General features: G+C 41.1%; 1 protein-coding gene across 2 annotated transcripts in view; it reads left to right on the forward strand.

Moving 5' to 3' along the window:
* Positions 1-27,364, forward strand: part of SDCCAG8 (SHH signaling and ciliogenesis regulator SDCCAG8) — a 200,707-nt gene that overhangs the window by 58,149 nt on the left and 115,194 nt on the right. For both annotated transcript variants that reach the window (XM_060243613.1, XM_060243621.1), the window contains one exon: positions 21,819-21,946. In XM_060243613.1, coding sequence (XP_060099596.1) covers positions 21,819-21,946 — 128 coding nt within the window. The remainder of the gene's footprint in view (positions 1-21,818; positions 21,947-27,364) is intronic.

Consider the following 27,364-nt stretch of genomic DNA (forward strand, 5'->3'; position numbering starts at 1 on the left):
CATCTTCCTTTAAAAAAAAAAAGGTGTAAATATAGATCATGGGCTAGTAGCAGATGGGGAGAAAAACACCCTTCTCACTGCCTGTATTTAGAGAACAAATATGCTAGAGGTTAATGAACTTGAAAGAAGTTCTGGGTAAGTTATTAAGATAGAAAAAGTTTTGATTTTGCAGGATTTCTTTTATAATGATTTGTTGTGATAGTTAACCAAATGGTTTACCAATTTCCTTCCTAAGGCTCACTGTACAAGTTATGAAGCTGTGTGGATTCTTGGAGGAAATCCAAACTATAGATGGATTTTCTAAAAAACTCCCATTCTCTTAATAAGGTATACTAATTGTTCAGCACCAAAATAATATGTAGTTCAGCAGTGCCAGAATTAAACAATACCTCTGTAATTTGTGTAAGAATGCACACATACTTTTAATTCTGCAGACTTTTGCTTTGGATACATGACAGGAGATGGAGTGGGTTTAACAGACATCTTATTTTTTGCTCCGTTACGTTTTAACTGATGTCATCTTTTTTAATTTAAGTTTTTAAAAATACAATTAAAGCTTTTCATTTAAGTTTTTAAAAAATGTGTGACTATTTTCATCATTATCACTGATCATTCATTTGTTGGTCTGAAATTTGCCCTGTTATGGTAAAACCCCTTCTGTCTTCCATGTGGTCTTCTGGTGTGTCTCTGAGGGGTTGCTCCTCTCTAGTTACTTCTTTCACCCTCTTTACCACTACCCTTTTATCTTTCTCCCTTTCTCCATGTTCTTGATGCTTATACTTGGTCATCTTATTTTTCTTTCTTGTTACTACTATTCAAAAACTGACAGAATTATATTTGCTTATGATATCCTTATATATTTTATCTGACAGGTAATCTGCACTAAATTTTAAGAGACCAAATTGCTGTGCCTTCTAGACTGGGGACCCACAGGAGCACAAATCTTGTATAATTCTTGTTTTCAAATCCAGAAATTCAAATCCAGATTGCAAGTTTACTTCTTAGAAGGGATCTTTCCCACACCTCTTAAAGAGGCTGTGGCCCATCCCCTCTTGGAAAAAACCATCTGCAGACCTGGCTGTATTGGCAAACTATTTGCCGGTGTCGAACCTACCCTTTCTGGGTAAGGTCACAGAGCGGACAGTGGCGATTCAGCTACAGGAATTCCTGGATGACAATTCTTTGCTGGATCCATTCCAGTCAGGCTTTTGGCCAGGTCACAGGATGGAGATGGTTCTGGTCGCCCTTATAGATGACCTCATGCGACATCTGGATCGGGGCGGCTCAGCAGTGCTGTTACTATTAGATCTGTCAGCCGCATTTGATATGGTTGACAATCAGCTACTGTCTAGCCGCCTTGCTGATGTGGGGATCCAGGGGTCCACCTTGCAATAGATTGCCTCCTTTCTCCAAGGTTGGGGACAAAGGATGGTGATTGGGGAAGAATCATCCTGAAGGCACCCACTTATATGTGGTGTGCCACAGGGTGCAGTTCTGTCCCCGATGTTATTTAACATCTATATGCGCCCCCTTGACCAGATTGTCAGGAAGTATGGGCTGGGATGTCACCAATATACATATGACACCCAGCTCTATCTATTGATGGGTGGCCAGTCCGACTGTACCCCGGATAATCTAGACCTGGCTCTTCAAGCTGTAGCATCTTGGCTCAGGCTGAGTTGACTGAAGCTGAATCCGACGAAGATGGAGGTTCTCTGAGTCGGGGTGGCCCAGGAAGGGAGATCCCTTTGCCAACTCTTGATGGGGTGCCACTAATACTAGCCCCTAAACTCAAGAGTTTGGAAGTGTTCCTGGAGTCCTCTCTGGCAATGGAGTCCCAATTAGCAGCAACTACCAAATCTGCCTTTTTTCATATTTGGCATGTACGGCAGCTGGCCCCTTTTCTGGAGCATGACGACTTAGCAATGGTGATCCATGCTACGATCACCTCGAGAATAGATCACTGTAATGCTCTCTAAATGGGGCTACCCTTGACCCTGACGCGGAATCTCCAGCTAGTGCAGAACACTGCAGCGTGGTTGTTAATGGGGCTCCCTTGATGGGAACACATTCAACCAGTGCTGAAAGAGCTGCACTGGATACTTATTGTGTTCTGAGTCTGTTTCAAAGTGTTGGTATTGACCTTTAAAGCCCTATATGGTTGAGGACCTGCCTATCTACAGGACCGCCTTTCTCCATATGTTCCCCAGAGAGCACTGCATTCAGGCACAAAAAACCTACTATCTATCCCTGGACCAAGGGAGGCCAGATTGTATTCTACACGGGCTAGGGCCTTCTCAGTGGCAGCACCAGAAATGTGGAATGCCCTCTGAAAACATGCAATAAAATATGCCAATTACTGCTTTTGGATGGAGGCCCTCTCAGAGGTCCAGAGAAACTGTAAAAAATGCACAAAACCTAAACAAGGCACCCAAATAAGAGTAAGACATAGTTTGAACTTTTTAAAAATTGAGCTGAGAGAATGTGTCACGTTTTGTTCCACTGGGGTTGCTCATTAAAAACAAGTTGTGAAATGCCAAAAAATGCATGTGTCTAAATTTTAGCTCCCTTTTTGAGCTTGAGGCCCAGGCTAAACAGATGTCCTGTGCCCCTTTCCCAAATGGCCCTTTCTTGAGGCATATTACCACATGTTTTTAGACATGCCAGCATGCTAGAAAACAGATAAGGTGATATGAAGAGAAAGACCAGAGACCTGTAAGGTGTGTTTTTGAGGTTTTGATGAATCTCCTTGGGGGGAACTCCACAGATTAAGGGTGCCCATAAATACTGCCCTTTGCAAATGTAATTGGAAGTTCTATCCTGAAGATGTTAGTTAATCTTGTAGAATTCAGGGCAGTGTAGAGGTGGAGGTGGGTATATATTATGCTTGGCAGAGAAAGCCATTTAGAGCTTTATTAGTCATAATCAGTGCCTTCATTTGGACTTGGAAGACATAGCATTCTTTAGGTCTGCATCTTTAAAATTCGTTGTAAGGGGTTTGTGTTTGCATCTTATATATCCGAATCTGTTGTGTTAACAGTTCTAAATATAACTGGTTAAAAGCATTCCACCAATATTACATCCAGCTGTTGAAATGAATTCGGAGGAGGAGGAGGAGAAGAATTGGTTGAATTGATGCCAATTGAAAACAACAGTGTTAGTGAATAATTGCTTCTTACTAAATGAAAGTAAATTTTGCTCCTATTTACAAATCACTTGAATTAATATTTGCTACTAGATACTCAAGTTGGAAGTGTAGCTTGGAGACCCTTTCCCCCAGTTGACTCCAATAAGCTAACAGAGGCCCTAGCATGATGTTGCAGTTTTGCCCACTGTTATCCATGAGGATTGACTATAAGGAATTACTACAGCTGCTCATGAAGAAAGTTCAGAACCTTCATCTCCTAATAGGGAGAGAGGAAATCTATCCCAGATCAATCCTTGCTTAAGTGCACTTGCCCAGTTCAGAATGATGATTTATCTATAGAATACTAAATAGTGAGGGACCTATCATCTCTGTTAGAGCATTGTCTCTGATATACAGCTTTCAAACTCTTGAGGTTTTGGAGGTTCTATTCTTTTTTTGAAAAAGAAACATTACAATACTTGGGGTAGGCTTATGTACTTGTTAACTAATTGCCATGTATTTTACTACAAATGTATACATTGTTTACAAAACATCCTTAATATTTCTATATCTGCTCATATATTATGTAATTGTAACCAAATCTGTTTAACAAAAGTTTTTCCCTTTTCCCTATTACCCTACTTTTCTTTTTTCTGTATTCCCTTTAAAATCTAACCATTTCTAACACTTGAGGCAGAACCTTCTTTGTACCAGCACCATTAATATTAGTTGAGAGCCAGTTTGGTGTAGTGGTTAAGAGTGCAGACTCTAATCTGGAGAAATGGGTTTGATTCCCTTCCACATGCAGCCAACTTGGTTACCTTGGGCCAACGACAGTTCTCTCAGAGCTGTTCTCCCAAGAGCAGTTCTCTCAGAGCTCTCTCAGCCCCACCTACCTAACAGGGTGTCTGCTGTGGGGAGAGGAAGGCAAGGGAGATTGTAAGCTGTTCTGAGACGCCAAGTGAAGGATAGGGTAGAAATCCAACTTCTCCTCCTCCTCCTCCTCCTCCCCCCAAAAGCAAATTAATATTTGACAACAGTAATAAGTTCATATTAAGGTATAGACACACCTTCAAAGAATGTCCCCTGTTCTAAATATGAAATAAACTTCAAGAACTGAGGTAATTTTTTTTTACTTGGTGGGATTATTCCAATTGTAAACTCACCCTTTTATTTTCATAAAGAAACCTTTCTGACTTCATTTAAACTAGCTGCATTAGCTGCATTGTTCATTTGTCTTGTATTTATTTAGGATGAGACCTCAGATCAGGGACTCAGTTATATTATTTTAATGTTATAGTTAAATACTACTGTGCTCAGCTAACTGTAGCACCTTCTACTGTTTGTGTACAGTGATAACTTACATTTTAAAGATTTATATACTTTTATTCATAGTTTGCCTTTCTCCCTGAGATTCAAGAAAGGTTACAGGGTATAAACAGTACAATCAGAAAGCATGACACCCAATCAATAATGTAATAGGACTAAGATAAGTGAATTAGAGAACAGTAGTGACAGGAGACTGTCTAAGGCTGGGTATACCTTATAAAATATGTGGAGTGTGGAATTCAAAGGTAAAGACAGTGCAATAAAAGTAGGTGATACCTACAATAATTGTAATGTAGTACTGTCCCTGTTACTGATATTCAACCCATTTTACAAAATTCTGATATGGACTGAAATAGTGTATGCAATCCATTAGATACTTATTTGGCATTCTAGTAAAATAATGGGGATTTTCCAGCATACATTGCTTCTTTTTCACAATATGAAAGCATACTAAATAGGAGAAGAATTGCAGATTTATACCCCGCCCTTCTCTCTGAATCAGAGACTCAGAGTGGCTTACAATCTCCTATATCTTCTCCCCCCACAACAGACACCCTGTGAGGTGGGTGTGGCTGAGAGGGCTCTCACAGCAGCTGCTGTTTCAAGGACAGCCTCTGCCAGAGCTATGGCTAACCCAAGGCCATTCCAGCAGGTGCAAGTGGAGGAGTAGGGAATCAAACCCGGTTCTCCCAAATAAGAGTCCACGCACTTAACCATTACACCAGACTGGCTCTCTTTTTTATTTGTTTCAAAATTGTTTTTGCTAATAACTATAGGAAATAGTATATTTCAGAAGACAAACAAGAGTATTTGATGCTGATATCTGAAAACATGTTTTGGCAATGTTTTGAAGGATGGACAACAGTTAAAAGCATTGTTTCCACCAGCTTCAAATGCCCACTGTTTATTAAGGCTTCTAGTAGCTTCTAGCATGTTTTCAGCGTCTTTGGTGGCTTTAATTGATATCCATGTATAATAAATAAGATACATAATTTAAATGTAACATTCTGTCTTCCAGGTTCTTATGACTTAAGCTATTTAAACTTTACTCTTGTTTAGGATACTGGCTGTATTGTTGCCAGGTGTGCGTGGGGGGATGCATATGCACTGTAAAAAATTGTTTTTTAATTTCCTCTGTCAATACAAGGCTTTTTCTTTCATTCAAAATATTATAGATAAATAATAACTGCAGTAAATATTGATTAAGCAGTAATGTCTATTACAGAGAAAAATATTACAGGGTGCTTTAAAATACAACTTAACAAGAATATCCTTATTTTATAATATTAATGATTTACAGATTTCTTACAAACTAGATTGACTTATCAGGAAAAATAATAGTGCAAGGATTAATGGTCTGTAAAATACAATAATTAGTAATAGTGCACATCCATAGAAAAATGTGTTTGACCCAAGTAAAGAATAATTTTAAAAACATATTCTAGAAACTGGCTTAAAAAATTACTCTTGTTAATTTATAATTGAAGGATAGGGTAAAATGTGAAATAAGTTTGTAGTCTATGCTTAATAAACTTCTTCGTTCCTATTTCATATGCTTATTTTTCATTAAATTTAGGATTGCTTGTGGTTTAGTTAACATTTATTCTGATCTGCTTTTCATATACAAAGGCATTGTGATGCCAGAAAATAAACTGTTAACGGAGAATTAACTTCTTTGGCATGCTTTCATACTTATCTTCCAAATTAAAGAAAATGAAATGGGCAGAAGCAGAGTGTAGATTACCTCCTTTTTGTCAAAAATGGTGGGAATTTGAAAATTAATAATAAAAAAGGGAACAGATGCAGTAACATGCCAGAGGGAGATTAATGTGGAGAGTAAAATCTGTGAGCAACAAAACTGAAGCAAACTGAATCAGTGGGAGGTGGTTGTACAATCAAAATCAGGATAAAAGAGAAATTACAAACAACCCTGCACTTGTCAAAGTAGTAGTAATGAAATCCTGACTCTGCCAGCAGTGAGAACCTGTGTTAGCACTTTGGGGTAAGGATGGTAGCCGGGTGCCAGGTAGGAGGGCAGTGTTAGGTTGCTGGGCAGCAGCCATCTTGTGTAGAACAGATGGCATGGAAAGCTGGCAGGGGAGGGGCTCCTTAGCAGAACTAATCAGACAGTAACAGATAGGGCAGCTGGGAAGACTGACCACAGCGAGGGAAACTGCAGGATAGCTGCAGAATTCCATGATGTTTACAGTGGTGTGGCCATTGGTCTGATGCAAGACCTTGTAATGTCTTTTTAGTATAGAAGGCATACAGAAACTTTTCCTAACTGGAATCTGTAAATGTATAATACAAAGAATACATAAATCTGTGAATTGACTTCCAATCTGTACTGCCAAAGAAAATGTGTATTACATCATTCCTCTGAAGTTAGAAGCATACTCTGAGACTTATCACCTATGTTCAGTATTTTTACCAATTTTTGTTAAAGTGTATTTATTAGTTTGAGAGTAGATCTGAGTGCATTCATCTGTTAAGCAAATTATTCTCACCTGAAAATTCAGCACTTCAGGCTTGGGACTTTAATTAGAACAACTGTGGTCTAGAAAATTATTCCTTGTGCTTTTTGATAAAGGGATACTTGTTCCTTTCTGCATATCATAACCATTGCATCTCAGTCCTGTAACTTTGCATATAATCCAGTTCCAAATTGTACAAGTATTTATTTTATTTAGGTAGGGAGTTCATTGGCATGTAGGAGAAAAATTTACTGTCAGACTGAAAAACAGAGACAGTGAGGCTGAAAAGAAAAAAAAAACATATTAGAAGAAATAGCCCTGGAAAATTGTCCTGTTACACAGAACAATTATAGTAGTTGCCATAGTTAAATGACCAGTGTGAATGGCAGAAACACTTTTAAGATAAACATATGCTGATGTATATGTGCTGATGCATTTCTTCACTGAACAAAGAAAATTTCAGCTTCTGTTTTTCAACTTGTATGTTTTTTCTCTTTGGAAGGTTTATGGCTTGGCTCAATTATTCATTTTGAGCAGGGAGGGAATGAAAAATTACAGGAATTTGAAATAGGTGGTATAACAGAGCCATATGCTATTTATGCATCAGTTTCTACAATATATTTAATTTGAGGCTGTTGAAAAAATTAGTCTTATTTGATAATATAAGCATATTAGTAAATGACTACAGAAGATCTGAAAATTACCATTTGTTTTCCTTATTTGTAACAGAATCTTGCAAGCATTTTTTTCCTTCCCTGAGCTGTTCTGTGAAAGTATCTTAATTCTTTGTCCTAGAGGTGTACAAGCCACAGATATTTGCACAACTGAAAATAAGGTCTTGCCTTAAAGTAATTAAGAGATGGTGGTGGAATAATTACTAATCCTTTATTGTTATCAAAGGATGTATCTGGTTGGGAAATTTAACCTCTTTTATTGACTACAGGATCTTCCTAAGGCAGCTGAAATGTTATTTCGTTATAGATGAGCTGCTCTGAATTATTATGGAAGAAATATTTTTATCAGATATCATTTAGACCATGCACTACTTTATGATGACAAATATAGAAATACTGATTTCTGGCAGTAACTTAGAAATTATTGCAAAAGTGTACTTTATAAACTGCTGGCTTTTTATTGCCTAATATTTTGGGTTTATGTTTAATAATATCTAAATAATATCTGTCTTAAGATCACAGTATTTCTAACATTATTAATGAGATGAGAAGAAAATACGTTCTGTAATCTAACAGCTACACAGAATATGGACATCTCTGTAGATATTATTTTTAATTTCTTTAAGGGCAAGGAATTTTATAATAAGATTTTTTGTGCTCAGACAGATTTCTAACCCCCCCAAAGGATTTTTGAATTCATCTAATTTTATAAAACTATTGCACTATTTATACTCATACTTATTCAATAAGAAAAAATGGGGCATAATTCAGTTTCTATAAGGTTATATATTGTTTGCATGACTATTATAAAGTGTGAGGTTCTGCCTATTTTTTCCTCATTTGTTATGTGGGAGATGATTATTCACCTTTTCACTAGAAACTATTTTAAACAGTTTATCTGATATATCTTAAAAGTTTTTACGTTAGACAAATATTGTGATTCGTGTGGTGTTGTTTCTTGCACTAATTTTCTTTGACAGATATGTTTTCCATTTAAAATAGGGCAAAACCACAAATATGCTTAACTGTTCTGTGTATGAACAACTCATTTCTCTACAGAGAAGGAAAATATTTAGATTCTTTCTCTGTGAAGCCCTCTCATAAGTTTGTTTCTGACACAGGATAAGAGCCTATTTCTTGTTGTCGGTAAATACATTATCATTCATTTGAATGGCTGAAGGGTTGACATTTTATCTTGAAATTATTCGGTTTTAGGGGTATCTAGTTGTATATTTTCTTATGCTCAAATAAGAGTACTAAAGGGAAATGCTCTTCAAAACCATTCTCAATGTACTATGGATCGCTAGCCCCGTCCTTGCAGAGAAAGAACAATGATGTACAGAAAAACAGCAAAAGTACAGTTACTTTTATCTTCCCATCTGGTAACTCTCTTCTGTCTCTGGTCTATTCAGTTATGACAGGGGGCAGACTTCTTCCCTACTCAGTAGATGCATTTTATAGATGTGGGAATCATGCTGCCATGAACTGTCCCACGACTTTGTTTCTGTAGTGTGTGAGCATTTTACACAAGTGCAGCTGGTCTATGACTTCCTCACTGGTTATTCCGTGTTGCACATTGCACATAACTGTGCAGCTTAGTTTGCAAGAAAAGCTAAATGCTGTTATTTTTATATGAACGATATTAGACCTTTCTAGAATATCAAGGTCTGTTATATTCTTTTGACAATACTACATGTGGTTGTAAAGGACAAAAACAAGACCCTTTAATTTCTCAGCAAAATTCTGGCTTTAATTGACTTTTATTGTTTATATAATTAATCTTGAAAACTTCAACATTTACATTAAGCCACAAAGTTATGACATACAAATGAAATTCTGTTTTATCACTTAGATGATTGTAACTTGATTTTTATACTCTTGTGGATTAAAAAGAATTAAATCTATTACGACGTGCAGATGTGTTTCTCTTCATCTTTGGGCACATTTTTACTTTGGTGAAAAAAACTTCCTCAAGAAAACATAATTTTGTAAAATGTTCCTTATTCCAGATGTCTAAAACTGTTTAAGAGACTAGTTAATAATTCAGTATTATGTGACTATCGGAACCAATTTATGAAAAGCAGATGCATGCCTGAATAGTTCCACATAATCGGTCCTGTTGACAGAATGAAATGTATCAGAGTAGCTTCACAGCTCTTTCCTTTTACTTGCAGAAATCATTTGCATAGGCAAACTGTACAGGCAAATGAGTGACAATTATTTTAAAGAAAATCTTCAGGGGCAGTGTGTTTATTTGAAAAAAATGTGATATTGTATTTGGAGGTTTAGTAAGGGCTTTGATACAATTGTGATGTACGTCAAAGACAATATTCTAAAAAAAAATCTAGCATTAAAATTTCATCTTGGGACTGTTCAGACTTCTGATCATTTTTTCTTATTGTATAGGTTATTTCATCATTTTCACATTCATTTTTCCTTTACTCTCAAAGATGATGAGTGATGTTTTCTCTTAATGCTACACACTGTTTTTGGTGATGGGGATCAGGTTTTCTTTTCTTTTGCCCATTTACTAAGTAGGCAAAAAGTACTGGACAAGATTTTGTAGAAAGACATATAGGCATAAATGGAAATTCTGCAGAATGTTACAATTATCATGAAATAATAGGATATTTAGTCTCCCTGTTGTCTTCCCTATACTAAATTTAATTCTCACAAATGGATAACTGTCCAGCTTTGTCTTTTGCTAAGGATTAAATATATGCCGACAGTTCTTTTGACAATGACCTTGAGGGGCTTTGCATCTTGAAGAAGAAAGCAGAAGCTTGCGGTAAACAAAGTTCACTTCTGACAGATGGATTGAATGACAGAAAGGTTGTGAGTGCCAGAATAGCCCTGGCAGAGGAGGAAATGTTCAGTGGAATCCAACAGGAGAGGAGGTGTGAACAGGTGCAGGGTTGCTGACGGAAGGGGAACCAGATGGAAGGAGCCAGAGCCAGTTTATTTAAAGGAAAAGGCAGAAAACACTGAAAGGCTGTACAATCAGTGGCTAAAAGTGTGCATGGAAGAAGGTAAAAAAGCAGAAAGCAAAACTGCACAGTGGGATATCAAGCACTTAGCGTAATGACAGTAATTGTGAGTTTAGTTGGAAAGTTGCTATTAAAATCCATTCATCCATTGCTCTAAATAACATAAAGTGTTTAAAACACTTTTAAAATTGACAAGGATATTGCTTTGTCTGTCAATTTTTTGTAATGTTAACACACAAAAGTTATGATTAGGAAAATGTTGTGGTGCATGCAAGCCAAATCAAGAAGATAGCAAGATAAGACTTCAATATTAGCTACAACATAGTTTTATCCCCCCCTCTTTTATGTGACAAAATGTCACATTTTGACAAAATACACAAGAAGTTCAACCTATCCCATTGCCTCCAGACCTAGTCTTCTATGAAATAAGTAAGATGTCCTAGCAGGTTTTCTACTGGCAAAAGGTGGAGGAGGGGATGGATGTCTGTTGACCACTGAAATAGCTATGTCGGAGTTAGTGGCCACTCATTTGGACAAAAGCTACATGGGACAGTGGCTGCAGTGAGGAGAGAAATTGTGAGAGCAGAATGCTGGTAGGGACCCATGCAGCTGTGCACTACAGTATTGTTGCTCACTACAATATTGTTGCTCAAGCCAATTAAATGAAATGTGTTTTTGTGAAGTATGCAAAGATGTATAATGAGTCTCTTAAGTGACTTTCCAGGATAATTCTCAGCTCGCTAAGTACTTTACTGTTACACTAAATATCTAAGGAGCTGTTATAAAAAGATCCCAACTCAGAAAACAGGTTGATGTGCCCTATGGTGTTTTTGACTGCCGCCCCCCCCCAAAACATTTTCATCCAAAAAAGTAGCCATTTATGCAGTATGACTTTTTTTTTTTAAAGGCAGGTTTCAAAATCAGTTTCTATTTAGCAACCTAAGGGGTTTTATTGTGGCCTAAAGTTGTGCATCAAAGTTTTGATAACAAGTGTCAGTGAAAATATTTGAAAAGATTTCAGCATCAAATAGACTACAAAATATTATATTTTCATGATGTCAATGAATATTTTGGATAACTGAGAGGTAAGTGGGGGTTAATAGACCTGAACTTTGTGTAGGTTTATAGCTGTTCCATTAAAGTTGTACTTGCTATCTGTCATAAGGTGTAGATTCATGTATTCACCAACAGTTGAATAGTCTTTATAAAATCCATTTTTGTTAGGATATTTAAATAAATATATTAATTTATGTGACTATCAGATGCATTAGAAGAGCCCCGTGGCGCAGAGTGTTAAAGCTGCAGTACTGCAGTCCTAAGCTCTGCTCACAACCTGAGTTCAGTGTCCGACAGAAGCGGGGTTTTCAGGTAGCCGGCTCGAGGTTGACTCAGCCTTCCGAGGTTGGTAAAATGAGTACCCAGCTTGCTGGGGGGAAAGCGTAGATGACTGGGGAAAGCAATGGCAAACCACCCAGTAAAAAGTCTGCCATGAAAACGTTGTGCAAGCAACGTCAGCCCAGAGTCGGAAATGACTGGTGCTTGCAAAGGGAACCTTTCCTTTCCTTTTCCAGCTGCATTTGTAACAGTCAATGTATGAAAGTAGAAGTATTAGCTTAAATAATAATTGTCTGACTATTTACTTCTCTGCATTTTCTGCATATGTCTTCAGGATATCTTGTATATAGAACTCTTCCTATCATTGAACCTATTTAGATAAGATTTTTCAATCAGAATTGTGTCAGAGGGGAACTTAGAAGTAAGCTTACATGCTGTGGCTGTAATCTTAAAGACATTTTCCTAGGAGAAAGCCCCATTGAATAACATGTAACTTCTGAGAAGACGTGCCTAGAACTGCACTCTAAGCACAGCAAAACCCTTCTATGCCCCTCTGGCTTTATGGACTTTGAAAAGTGTTTAGGAAGGCACTGAGTCTCCTGTTTCCTATTCTAGTCTCTCTCCTGTTGCCATAACTGCAAGAAGATAGCAGATAAGCTGGGGAGAGTACACATTTGTTTGAACATGGAATCGCCCTGGCTCTGAAAGTTAAAACATGCTTTCTAGAGGCCAGGCAAGTTTGATGTAGTAAAACTAAATTGGGAGAAGGAGGAATAGTCTAAACAGGCTCATTGTATTTCAGCTGAAACCTTATATTCCCCTATATGCCCAAGTGTTAAAAAATTACTATGAGGCACATAATGTGGCTTGTGAATAGAAGAAGATCCTCGAACAAATGTCTCTCCCTTCTCTCTTACCTTTGCATTCATGGAAAACTGGTCTTGAAGTTGGGAACCACTGAAAACACTGTAAAAAGTGGCAACATAAATCAGCAAAAATAACCTTCCTCGCCTCTGCCATGAACTCTTCCAGAAACATATAGCAAGAGCTCACATGAGTGTGTGTGTGTGTGTGTGTGTGTGTTGGAGATGAGCAATTTCTTACATTTATTTAAAATATTATATATATAAAACCCTAATGTCCTGGCATTTTCCAGCTGGCATTGGCTATGGAATGTACCACATCAGCTATTGGCCTGTGAACCACCAGTCAAGATAACTTGTGCACAATTGGCGGGATCTGCTCCTCTTCCCCATCCACTGATAGACACAGGACAGTTGAGGATTGGCCACTGGGGAAGCTACTAGTCAGTAGCTGTTGCTAGGCAACTGACAGAAGCTGTTGCTTCTGTCAGTAAAACACAACAAGCTTGGTTCTCTCAGTAAAAGCTGGGGGGGGAGGTCTTTCCCAGGCCTACTTTGGGCTTTGATAGAGAACTCATTGGGTCCAGTCCTGACTAAAGTTGTGAGTTCCAGGTTGGTGGGAAATTCCTGGAGATTTTATGGTGGAATCTAAGGAAACCAGAGTTTGGGGCGGGGAGAGGCCTCAGCTGAATATTATGCAATAGAGTCCACCCCCAAAGCAGTTATTTTTTCTAGGGGGAGACAAATCTGTTGTCTGGAGTTCAGTTGTGATCCCAGGCGATCTTCAGGCTCCACCTGGAGGTTGACTACCCTAGCCCTAGCATCATCCTCTGGGTGACTTGATGCCACCTGACTGGCATGACTTAACTAGGCTTAGCTGCTTCCTACTGTTCAGCAGCAGCCCTATGACAGCCGGTGTGGCATAGGAGCTAGGGCTTCAGAGCAGGGTCTGCCAGACCCAGGTTCTTGCTGTGGAAGCTGAGTGGGTTATTTTGGACCAATCACAGACTTTCAGCCTAACCTGCCTCACAGGGTTGTTGTGCAGATCAAAGGGGGGGAAAGGAGAATGATTTAAGCTGCTTTGGTTCCCCCACACCGTGGAGAAAGACTGTGCTTTTCCTAGCTAGAGGCTGCAGTGAGATGGGAGGTGCTGCCATTGCTTCCAATTTCCAGGTGAGGGCTGGAGATCACTTAGAATTGCAATTGCTCTCTAGATGGCAGAGATCAGGTCCCCTGGAGAAAATGGCTGCTTTGCAGGGTGGACTCTGTCATTATACCCTGCTGAGGTTGCTTCCCTCCTTTGGTCCGTGCTGTGATTTTGGACCACTCACAGATTTTCGGCCTAACCTCCCTCACAAGGTTATTGTGCAGATCAAAAGGGGGGAGGAGAATAATGTGAGCTGTTTTGGTCCACACTGTGGAGAAAGACTGTACTTTTCGTAGGTAGAGGCTGTAGGGAGGAGGGAACAGATAGAAAGCTGAAGTCAGATCAGTTCTGCTACAGAAAATGGCTGCCTTGGGTGGGTGGGAAGACACCATGGTTGGGGAGAGCAAATGCCTTGAGTGAGTGGGAAGACAGCAAGGGGGGGGGGCATTCGCCCAGAGCCTCTTTCTAGAGCCTGTTGTATCTTCCATCACAATGGACCGTATTCCTAGTTATTTATAAACTTCCCTTTCTCTCAGAAAACTGGAATCCAAGATGGAATCCAAAATTGATACATCATATAAGCTTCAGATGTCCCTCAATATACTGTTTGAGGTGACCACTCTTTCCCAGGAGCAAAATTTCAAGGCATGCATATTAGGCTGCTGCAAATGGAGTGACTGAAAGTCATTCTCCTCAGGCGGAAGTCTGCGCTTCCATAGAAATAATATGTTTAACCAGCCCATTATTTCTTCATATTTACCTTTTTTACAGCACTTTCAAATAAAATCATATAAAGAAATAATAACCCTTTTAAATAAATGCTCATCACATGTCTTCCTTTTGAATCTTTGACCTCATTCTTTTGTCCTCTATCTTAACAATGTGATCCTTTAACAAGATGCAAATATTTGTGTCAGTCACTTGAAGTTTCCAGTTTTGACTGGTGGAATGAGCAATTGAAAGGATGCCCCTGTTTTCACCTTTGTGAGATTTGTATATGCTCAAGGGAATCCTTGAGGAATCCCCCTCCCTTTTCCTATGGCATGCACATTTTTGGAGAACTCAGACTGTGAGGAGGATTTGTTGATTATGCCTTTGGATATTTACAGCTAGATGTCTTTACCCATCTGCTTTGATAAGGTTCATGGCACTCAGACTGTGATCTGCTGTGTGAGATACATGTTGCATTTCTCATATGTACTTTGGACCAACTTTTTTCCAGTGCTACTCCCATATACTACTCATGTGTTATTTGTGCATGAACCCCTGGGGAGAAGTGTTTACTGTATGTAAATCCATAGCATATAATAGACTGCAACATGAAATATAGACTGAATGGAGACCAAATTCTGTATCAAAAAGGAAAGACGAGGGAAAAGGACACTGTATTGTCTAGTAAACTGCTTTGAATTCCATTTAGACAAAAACAAAATGGCTTTATTAATAATTATTAAGCTCTATTGGGATATTCACAGATAGGAGGATGGAATTTTCCCTTTACTGAGGGATCCATGATGACTTGTGTGAGTCTTATTTCCGCATTCTCTCCCTCATACTTTGCCTGTATGTGGATCCCTCTGCCTTCCTTCCTATCTACCTTTTTCTGTGGTCTGCACTGGCAGCCTTTGCTCCCTCCATCACCCACCATTTTTTGTTCCCCTTCCCATCTTCAGTTTTCCCTTTTTGCCTTTCAACGCCTTTCATTACCTCCTATCCTTTATCTGTGTTCTAGTCTTTCTCTCTCCTTGCTTTTCCATGCTGACACTAACTGAGGTTTGGAATCCTTGGCAATGTTGGTTGTGGATTGCCTAGCACCCCCTCCCCCAGATGGCTATGAGAGTCTTAGAGTTTGATGTTGTGAGATCTCACAGTTTTTAAAAAGAAGCAGACATTACTACTATTTTTTTAAATATATTCAATGTATTTTTAACATTCCTAATGTATTTGCTTTTCATATTTTTCTGCAAACCTTGGGCTTTCCCCAGGTTTTGTAGAATTTCTGCTTGGACTTTTTGATCTATGCTCCATGGATGAGAATTAGATTTAATAATGAAAATTATTGGTACATTTTAGGTTTAGTAGCTTTTTACAATGAGACAGCCTGTGTCATGAGCCCTGACGAGGAGGAGTTGGAAGGGTTAACAGACCTGGAAGAGATGCCAGCTAGTGCCTCAGCTGAACAAACAGCAGCTGGCACATCAGTCACTCTCCAGGCAATAGTGTCAGCTGTTGACAATCAATCTCCTCCAAGCTCTCCTCCTCCCATCCCAAGAGTTCGAAGCAGACTCCGGAAAGAAAGTTCAGAGCAAAGACATGAGGCACGCCGATGCTTCAGATCTCTCAGCCCTGAGTTCTAGCAGAGTCACTGCCACCCAGGGAGCAGGCTGATTGAGACTCCCATATAGCTCCCACCCAGGACCTGGTAACCTTGTGGAAGCAACAAGTCTATTCTCTGGCTTGCATCCACGTTCCTTCCTGATTCCTAATCCTGACCTGCTTGATTTCCTTGGCACCCTGACCTTTTGGCTTTTGGACATTGACTTCTGATTCCGGTTTGTGATTCTACATTGGTGACTTGGCTCCTGCTTGACTTCCTGGACTGGCATTGGACTGGCTTTGAACTCCTGCCTGCCTGCACCCTGAGAACGTGACAGCCTGTTGGTTTGAATCAAACAAAATGCCTGATCCTGAATGTGGTTAGTTTGTTTATTTACTTCATTTGTAACCTGCCTTTCTCTCCAAGGGGACCCAGAATGCAATGTTATTGTATCTGAATACTCATCAACTGACTAATAAATAAAATAAAAACTGGCTAATTAATAGGAAGCAGAGAGTGAGTATAAATGGGCAGTCTTCACAGTGGAGGGCGGTAAGCAGTGGGATGCCGCAGGGCTCAGTACTGGGTCCCATGCTCTTTAACTTGTTCAGAAATGATTTGGAGTTGAGAGTAAGCAGTGAAATGGCCAAGTTTGCGGATGACACTAAATTGTTCAGGGTGGTAAGAACCAGAGAGGATTGTGAGGAACTCCAAAGGGATCTGTTGAGGCTGGGTGAGTGGGCGTCAACGCGGCAGATGAGGTTCAATGTGACCAAGTGCAAAGTAATGCACATTGGGGCCAAGAATCCCAGCTACAAATGCAAATTGATGGGGTGTGAACTGGCAGAGACTGACCAAGAGACAGATCTTGGGGTCATGGTAGATAACTCACTGAAAATGTCAAGACAGTGTGCGATTGCAATAAAAAAGGCCAACGGCATGCTGGGTATTATTAGGAAGGGAACTGAAAACAAATCAGCCAGTATCATAATGTCCCCGTATAAATCGATAGTGCGGTCTCATTTGGAATACTTTGTGCAATTCTTGTCACCGCACCTCAAAAAGGATATTATAGCATTGGAAAAAGTGCAGAAAAGGGCAACTAGAATGATTACAGGCTTGGAACACTTTCCCTATGAAGAAAGGTTAAAACGCTTGGGGCTCTTTAGCTTGGAGAAACATCGACTGCGGGGTGACATGATAGAGGTTTACAAGATTATGCATGGGATGGAGAAGGTAGAGAAAGAAGTACTTTCCTCCCTTTCTCACAATACAAGAACTTGTGGGCATTCAATGAAATTGCTGAGCAGTTGGGTTAGAACGGATAAAAGGAGGTACTTCTTCACCCAAAGGGTGATTAACATGTGGAATTCACTGCCACAGGAGGTGGTGGCAGCTACAGGCATAGCCAGCTTCAAGAGGGGGTTAGATAAAAATATGGAGCAGAGGTCCATCAGTGGCTATTAGCCACAGTGTGTATATATATGTATATATCTTTATATATAAATTATTGGCCACTGTGTGATACAGAGTGTTGGACTGGATGGGCCGTTGGCCTGATCCAACATGGCTTCTCTTATGTTCTTATGTTAACTGGATCAACTTTTAGATTTCTGATTTGTGAAGAGCTGTGATTTATGTTCTTCTCCTCCATTTTGTTCTCACAACAATCCTGAGGCAGGTTAGGCTGTATATGTGTAACTGGCCCACAGTTGCCCAGAAGACTTCCATGCCAGATGGGGGATTCAAACTTGCTCTCATAAAATCACAGCCAGCTAGTGGCTTGGACTCCATTTGTGGCTCCTCCACAAAGCAATTTTTTTCTTTCCTCTGAAAACTGTACAAAACTGTATAAAATTGTTTTGAAAACAATTTTATTTAAACTCTGACCTATTTCCCACTCACCCTATGCGGTGTCCTTCTGATTTCCCACTTTCTGCCCCGGGGCTTCAGCAAAGATTGGCATTTTTGTGTGGCAAAGAGAAACTGTTTTTTAGCAGTTTCTCTTTGCCGTGCAAAAACACCGACGCAAGCTGAAGCCCTGGGGCAGATAGTGGAAAATCGGAAGGATGCCACGCTGAAAAGAGGAATGTCAGAGTGGCATAGAGTGAGTGCAAAATCCGTTTTTCTTTTGTTGCAAATACAAAAAAAATCAGTCAAGGTTAAATGCAACACAAAGACAAACTTCCATGTCATGGAGATAAAAAAGGGAATTAAATTAGTAAATTTTGTGGAAAACATATTGCCAAGCACCAATAGTGAAACAGCAATACCAAATGTACCAAAAGTATAGTTCATATTTGTCCGTGCTATCACTTGTGGGAGGAGGGGGAGTTTTCAAAGCCAGAAGTCCACTTTTATGTTTCTGTGACTTTTTTTGTGTGGTACTCCATTTTATCACTGAATTAATGTGCTCCATATTTCTGGAACACTAATAGAAAGATGACACCAGGTTTATTATGAAGCTTGAAATTTTACGAGGAGGTTGCTGTATGTAGCAAAATACACTTCTGTTTCCTGCTCCTCTGTAGATATCTAGCATCTGTATTTTCTTGAACTGCTGTATTCTCCAATTACTGGCATGTCCCTGTCAGATTTTGCTGATATAATAGCAGTCAGTAATATTAATAGCAGTCACTAATATCCACAAATGTGAGATATTTATGTTTGGAAAGTACATGGTATTGTGGAGAGAAACAGATGTGCTCCCTAAAAATATTCCCTTAAGGGGCATATTACCTTTTCCCAATGTACACTTGAGAACAGTTTTGTAACAGTGAGAAATACTCAGGGACACTGCATGCCAACTTTTTAAATACTCCTTGATTAACATTTGGTAGAGTCAGTGGCTAGTAGGGATGAGCACGGAATGGGAAAATTGTGGTTCGTGGTTTGTTTTGTTGCCTGAACCGGAGGTGAATTTTGTGATTCATATGGTTGCCTGAATCGGTTCATGGTTTGTTGGTTCATTTGGTTCAGGAGGTGTAAAACTCATCAGGATTCTTCAGCAGGCTCTCATCCACCCACCCACCCTCCAACTTTGGCAAAAATTGGATTTGAAATGTCCAAGTTATAATTCCCCAAACTAACTCTTCTCTCTTCATACTGCAAAGTGTAAGCAGTGGAGTCAACGTGTCTGCTCCCGTAGAACAGAATGGGAGTTCCCAGAGCTGCCAATCAAGCTATGGGGGTTTCTAGAGCTCCCAGAACACCCCAGAATTGTCTAGAAACTGATTGAATCAGCACCAGGCTGTCTGGGAAAATGAACTGCAAAAACAAACCAATGAACCAGGAGGGGAAAAATAGGGGCTTCATTTTCCAGTTCAGGCATGGAGTGAGCAAATGAACTGGTTCAAAACTAGTCACAAATCTGCCCAATTTGTGCACAAATTGTGGTTCATAGTTTGTCTCATACCCACCCCTAGTGGCTAGATAAAATTGGTTTGTAGGTCCACTGCAGCCAATTTTTTGTCCATCTCCAATGCTGATAATAGAAACATGTTCTGATTATTCCACTATCAGTCCCCTGCCCCCCAATTTTTCCTTCTCCTTTATCTTCTGCTTGGACTTTTCAGTGACTGCAAACTACAGAGATGCAAGTGGCAGAGTATGCATACACCCAAATGTCTACTTTGTTTTCTGGAGGTGCTGTTTTCTTTTTACAATAATCCAAACTATTCCCCTGAAGCTGTAATTTGGGGAAAAAGGAATCTACCAGTGGTAGCAGTCCTTCTTTAAAGAATTTTCATGTCAGATCCACAAAATGGTTTTGAGCAAAGTCAGGATTGTGTGGTTTGTTTGTTTTTGCTTCCAGGCTATGTCTTGCTGTTTTACAGTTTGAATGCAATCTTAATCTGTAGACTTGGTTTGCAAACTTTCTGTGTTTCAGGAATGTTGGTCTCTGCCATGGAACCCTATATATTGTAGAGGATTCTGGGGTGATTCTAGGGCAATACTCGTTTCACAAGGAACACAGGCATGCCTCCTTGGTCTCACCATCACATTATGTGAACTGGGAGAGCACTTCTGAACATATCCAACAGTTTACTGTGGTAAAGATGAGTAATGTTAGGCAGATTGTCTTTCATGAGTCATCAATAATCTGCTCATTGAGAAATCCTTGAGAAGCTTCTGGGGAATCCCAAGATTCCCTGTCACACAGTTTGAAAACCACAGATTTATGGTGATAATACACAGAACCATAAGATCTATGTGGGAACAGGATTAGCAAAAAAAAAAAAAAAACCTATACTGAGGGCTGTAGTGAAAATATGCAATGAGCATCTTCCCTCATTCAACAGGTAACCTGTGAAAGAACAATCAGATTGAAACTGTTTTTTTCTAGAATTTATTAATGTTAAGTAGCAAAGTTTGAGTTCAGTGGCATCTTTAAGACAAATAGAGTTTTATTCAAGGTATAAATTTTCGTGTGCATCCACACTTTTTCCAGATAAAATGAAATGGAGTTACTAGTCCATAAATATCGGTAGGAGTCAACACAGCTACTCACCTGAATATAGCTTAATGTTAAGTAAGAAATTGTAATATTATATCTGTCTTTCTTAGATTTGCAGTCCCCTGATGGTCTGTCTTGACTTGTGCCTAATCCAGAGTCCCCCCCCCCCTTTTTAAATCTCTTCATTTAACTCTCCTAGTTAGATATTCAGAAGTCGTCATTCTAGAGCAATCCGGGGGGGGCGGGAATTAAACAGAGCGATTCCTTGAGATGTAGCATACTTCAGACTGAGAAACAAACTTTTAAAAATGTCAGAGATTGAATTGGCCTTTAAAAATTCTAAATTGTTTTCTTAGTAGTAGTGTTACATTTGCTTAACTTGTTTCCTGATACATTCGCACAGTATTGCCTTGATGAATTAATGAAAATGTCAAAGCCCCTTTTCTGTAAAGAAAAATGTTTATTTCTTACTTTGGGGCCACAGAGAGAAATGTTAAAATTTAAAAGAGTACACCAGTCTTAGAAAGCAGAACTGCCCTAGCAGTGGCTTTCTAGTGGGTGGAGGGGCTTGAACAGGACTCTGTTATTAGGAACCAAAGTTGGAATGTGACTGTTGCCACAATTTGATTACCTATGTGTGGAGCAGGATGGATCGTTTGATATTACTATCAATATGACTGTATCTTCCTCCCAGTTCTCTCAGAAGGAATGTTTGGTTCTATATCTTTGACCTTAATGCCTTCATTCCATACCGCAGAGATCTCACTGAACCTCACTGCTTCTGTAGGATAACCTGTTAGTGTGACTCTCCACTTACGTTTTTTAAAATATTAACAAAATATAGTTATTTATTTTATTGATACTGTTTTAAATGGTTGTTCCTATTTTTTCCTTATTTTTGTTGCTTACCATTTTCTACTCAAAATATTCAAACACAATTTATAAATGAGTGAAAATATTTCTTTGGCATGCTGAACCTGAATATTGGCACTGGTATAAGTGCAGTTGGACCCAACCTTGTATGCCATTTATTTGGCTTCTGTTAATGCTGTATACTTTTTAAATCTCTATATACTTCCTGAGCCTTAATTTTGTTTTATTTTTGGTAGGTTGGAAAAAGAGAACATTCAGCACAGCTTTAGCAATGAGGCAAAGACCCGAGCCTTTCAGGCCCAGCAGAGAGAACAGGAGCTGACACAGAAGATGCAGCAAATGGAGGCCCAGCATGATAAAACTGGTAGGTGGTAGGGAAAGATTAGAGCCTGGGCACTCACTCACAAGCCCAGCCCATGCCTTACTGTGAAATGACATCAGGAACACCTGTAACCTTTGGCTGGCCGAAGGGAGCAGATGCTAACTACACCGGAGATTCCGAATTACATATTAGTTAGCGTTTAAAAGAGAAAATGGAAAGTATTGCCCACTGTCTGTTGATTTCAGAGTGCTGCTCTCACATCTGTTGCACCATCTGGATTATGAGTTTATTTACCTGTGTTCAAGAAACGTAAAGCTGAGAGGGACCACAACAAAGTAGAAAAACAAAGGACTTGTTTTTGGCTGGATTTTCAGGCACACATGTTATATAAAGAAAATAGCATCAGAAGCGCTGCAGGAAATGCTCTGAGCTTACAGTAAAAGTCTCCTGAATAGCATTGAACAGTTCCCACAGTACACACATTATAGCTGCTCTAAAAGCTTAATGAGTTTGCTTCAGAATCCAAACTGGAGAAAAGCTTTAGCCATTAATCGGTACTTAATTCACTGTCGCAGCTGGATGTAATTCACTGGCTCCAAATTAATATGTTCCTTTATTTAATCTTTGCAGCCTCATACATTTTTAGAATTTGTGTATTCTATCCTCCTCAAATCTAGATAGATGTTTAATCTTTTGTAGTTATGAGAACCAGAAGTATGCAGTTTAAATTGATAAATATGGCAACAGCTGGCAGCTTGACTGGAACCTGATGTGTTTCAGTATTTTGGCTCAACTGGCCTGTAATTCTTTACTTTTATAGTGTGAAAATAAAATGTACTTACAGTATTGTTGTCAATCAGAAGATATATATATATATGTGTGTGTGTGTGTGTGTGTGTGTATATATATATCAGGGCTGAATCCATTCCTTTTTAGGTCCACATCAGAAATATATCATGAGCTGTATATCTGTGCTAACTGTGCATATGTAAAGTGTAGGTAGCATTATTAACAGCAAATATGTACTGTATATATTTTATATTTTCAAAACCAGATATGTCTTAAACTATCAGCACTTCACTGATCCCTCAGTTAAATAAGCTTGCAGACTACAAGTATTGCAGATCACATCAGGAATACAGGGAATCATATGTAACATTCTATTTGCTTGTTTGTAACCCCATTCTCTAAGTATGTATATGGATTGCTGAATCTTGAACTACGCGGTTGGCACTGAAGAGAACCTGAAAATACTCCGACCACCGGTTCAATATGGATGCCTTGTCTGTGAGGAGCACTTGGACGTCTGCACTATGCAAGGGACTCTGAGCCTGATATGATGGACCATATACTGCCTTCAGGGCTTCGTAGAACCCTCTTAAATCACCAGTGTCTGCACACAGCTGGGTTCTCTCTGCAAGCTTGGTCCACCACTCGTTCTGAATGTCTCGAAGCTTGCGCTGGAGGTTGCTACATGCAGCGCGAAAGGTTGCTTTTTTCCCAGGACAGGAGGGCTGAGCAAGATGTGCTTGGTAGGCAGATCTCTTTTTTGCCAGTAATTCTTGGATCTCTTGATTGTTCTCATCAAACCAGTCCTTGTTCTTCCTTGTGGAGAACCCGAGGACTTCTTCAGAGATCTGCAGGACGGTAGTTTTTAGGTGTTCCCAGAGTGCTTCTGGAGAAGGGTCTGTGGGGCAACTGAGGTCCTCAATTCTTGACTGGAGTTTTGCCTGGAAGGCAGCTTTAACTTCGGCTGACTGGAGGCTGCCAACCTGAAACTTCCTCCGAGGGATACCTCCTCTCCTGGGTGTGGGTTTAAAGTGAAGACGGAGATTGCAGCGTACAAGACGATGATCCGTATGACATTCTGCGCTGGGCATTACTCGGGTGTGTAAGACATCTCGAAGGTCTCTCTGGCGCACCAGAATGTAGTCGATAAGGTGCCAATGCTTGGACCGTGGGTGCATCCAGGTTGTCTTCAGACTGTTCTTCTGCTGGAAGATAGTGTTGGTGATGGTGAGCTGGTGCTCCGTGCAGAATTCTAGCAGGAGGCGCCCGTTGTCATTGCAGTTGCCAATGCCGTGTTTGCCAAGTACTCCTTTCCAGGCTTCCGAGTCTTTACCTACTCTGGCATTGAAGTCGCCAAGGATGATCACCTTGTCCTCTGTAGGGGTCTTCCGTACGAGGTTGCGTAGATCAGCATAGAACTTGTTCTTTTCTGCAGGATCTGCTTGAAGGGTTGGGGCATACACACTGAAGAGTGTTGCATGCTGCTTGTTTTGAAGTGGGAGGCGCATGGACATGATGCGATCTGAGTGACCTGTTGGAAGGTTTTCGAGTTTGGAGGCAATGGAGTTCCTGACCATGAAGCCAACGCCAGAAAGGCGGCTCTCAGCCTTTGACTTACCCGACCAGTAGAGGGTATAGCCAGCACCGTGTTCTTGAAGACTACCTTCCTCAGGGAAACGGACCTCACTGAGAGCTGCTATGTCGATATTCAACCTGAGAAGTTCATGGGCAACTAGAGCAGAGCGTCGTTCAGGGCGACCACTGCCTACTGTGTCAAGCATGGTTCTGATGTTCCAACACGCAAGCTTTAGTCTTTGCACACTTTGTGAGGCAGGTGCATGCCTTTTCTTTGTTGTTATTTTTCGACCGCAAGTAAGGATGCCCGTTGACCGCGGCTAGCCAACTGGGGTGGGGGAGACGAGCTTTGTTTAGGCCACCTTTTCTAGGCCCCTCTCCGTGTGGAGCAAGCAGTGCTGTCCCTAGATAAGGCTGCTTGGTCGTTCAGGGTGCTGCCGAAAGATGCTTTCGTCTCCGGGTTAGCATCAGGCGACCAATATCCTGAACCGCCTACATGCAGGATCGGGACTGCGGCTTCCAGTGGCACCTTCCACCTGCCGTTTCACCCCTTGCCTATCGCTGCAGGACTTGATGTGTTGTGGGTTGTGTGTGTGGATATGCCCTTCAGGCCTGCGCAGAGGAATTTTTTAGGTGAAGCGCAGTGTGCGCGGTACTGGCTCCACCCTTTCACCTGGGGGTCATCTGCCATGGCCCAGTAAGCCGGGACGCCGGCAGTGAGTCCTCCAGGTGGTAGGTGTTACATTAACGAGCTCTATCTGCCCGGGTTTGATGTTAGAGTTTTCCTTCTCTTAGGCTGACGAGGTTGGTGGGCCCAGCCTGCCCATCCGGTTATACCGCCAGACACTTCGGTCACACCATGACGTAGCAAACTCTGTGAAAACGGGGGGGACCAGCGAGAAGGTGTTGCTTCGGATGCAGTAATGCAGGAGAGGCCATTGCAGTGACCATCTGCCAGGCATAGCCAGACAGTGACCACGCGGCGTTCACTACACCGGGAGAGGAGAGGCTATGTATTGCGCATGCACTTTCCCTGAGGGGGTAGGATTCCCAGAGGGAGCCCACCCCCCACCCCCACTTCAACCGGTGAAAACAGAGTTGGATGAGATCCCCACCCTAGAAGAGACTGTTAAAGCCATCAAGCAACTGAAAAGTGGCAAGGCAGCAGGAGTTGATGGAATTCCACCAGAGATCTGGAAGCATGGGGGCACAGTACTACATAGCTCACTTCACAAAGTACTTGTCACCTGCTGGGAACAAGGCAAATTACCACAGGACTTTCGCGATGCAATCATCATCACCCTATACAAGAACAAAGGGGAAAAGTCAGACTGCTCCAACTACCGGGGGATAACCCTGCTCTCCATCGCAGGCAAAATCCTTGCCAGAATACTCCTGAACAGACTGGTGCCCACCATTGCAGAAGAACTCCTCCCAGAGAGCCAGTGCGGCTTCAGAGCTAACAGGAGCACCACCGACATGGTATTTGTTCTCAGGCAGCTCCAAGAGAAATGCAGGGAACAGAACAAGGCTCTGTATGTGACTTTTGTCGACCTTACCAAAGCTTTCGATACCGTTAGCAGGAAAGGCCTGTGGCAAATCTTGGAACGTTTAGGATGTCCCCCAAGGTTCCTCAGCATGATCATCCAGCTACACGAAGACCAACGAGGCCAAGTCAGACACTGCAACGACCTCTCGGAGCCCTTCCCAATAGGCACAGGTGTAAAGCAAGGCTGCGTTCTCGCACCAACTCTCTTTACGATCTTCTTTAGCATGATGCTTCAAAGAGCCGCAGTAGATCTAGATGAGGACGATGGTGTCTACATCCGCTATCGCACCGATGGCAGCCTGTTCAACCTGAGGCGACTAAAGGCACACTCCAAGACAATGGAAAAACTCATCCGAGAGCTACTGTTTGCTGATGATGCTGCACTCGTCTCCCACTCGGTATCAGCTCTGCAGCATATGACGTCCTGCTTTGCAGAGGCTGCCAAGCTATTCGGCCTAGAAGTTAGTCTGAAGAAGACAGAAGTTCTCCACCAGCCTGCACCCCAGGAAGATTATCACCCTCCCTGCATCACTGTGGGTGAATCAGTTCTGAAGACAGTCCAGCAGTTCAGCTACCTGGGGTGCATCATCTCCTCAGATGCCAAGATCGACAAGGAGATTGACAACAGGCTGGCAAAGGCAAACGGTGCATTTGGCCGACTGCACAAAAGAGTGTGGAGCAACAAGCATCTGAAAAAAGGCACAAAGATCAATGTTTACAAAGCGGTTGTGATGACAACCCTCATCTATGGCTCCGAATCGTGGGTTTTATACCGTCATCACCTACGACTCCTTGAGCGCTTTCATCAGCGCTGCCTTCGCACCATCCTCAACATCCACTGGAGTGACTTTGTGACCAACACTGAAGTCCTCAAGCGGGCAGAGGTTACCAGCATCGAGGCACTGCTGTTGAAGACGCAGCTGCGCTGGGCAGGGCATATTTCTAGGATGGAAAACCACCGCCTTCCCAAGATTGCCCTGTATGGCGAACTCTCCACCGGCCATCGAAATAGAGGGGCACCAAAGAAGAGGTACAAGGACTCCTTGAAGAAATCCCTTAGCACCTGTCACATCAACCATCACCAGTGGTCTGACCTAGCCTCAGATCGCAAAGCATGGAGGCACACCATCCACCAGGCTGTCTCTTCCTTTGAGAACGCACGCATAGCTGGTCTTGAGGACAAAAGGAGATTGAGGAAGAATCGCACTGCTACAGGAACAACCCTAAATCAGACTTTTCCCTGCAGCCGCTGTGGCCGGACCTGCCTGTCCCACATTGGTCTTGTCAGCCACCAGCGAGCCTGCAGCAAACGTGGACTATTGCACCCTTCTTAAATCTTCGTTCGCGAAGCCAAGCCGAGAGAGAGAGATATGGATTATACAAATATTTTCCTTTTTGGATGCCTTTAAAGGCATAGGAAACAAAACAAGCAGCTTTACCTGAACATCATGCAAATGGCCCCCATGCACCAACGCTTTTGGGGATCTATCCACTGAGATGTGACAAGTGTAACTGAAGGACATTTGACTCATACCCAGTTATATAGG

This window comes from Heteronotia binoei, chromosome 1 (assembly GCF_032191835.1).
Source record: "Heteronotia binoei isolate CCM8104 ecotype False Entrance Well chromosome 1, APGP_CSIRO_Hbin_v1, whole genome shotgun sequence".
Taxonomy (NCBI): Eukaryota; Metazoa; Chordata; class Lepidosauria; order Squamata; family Gekkonidae; genus Heteronotia; species Heteronotia binoei.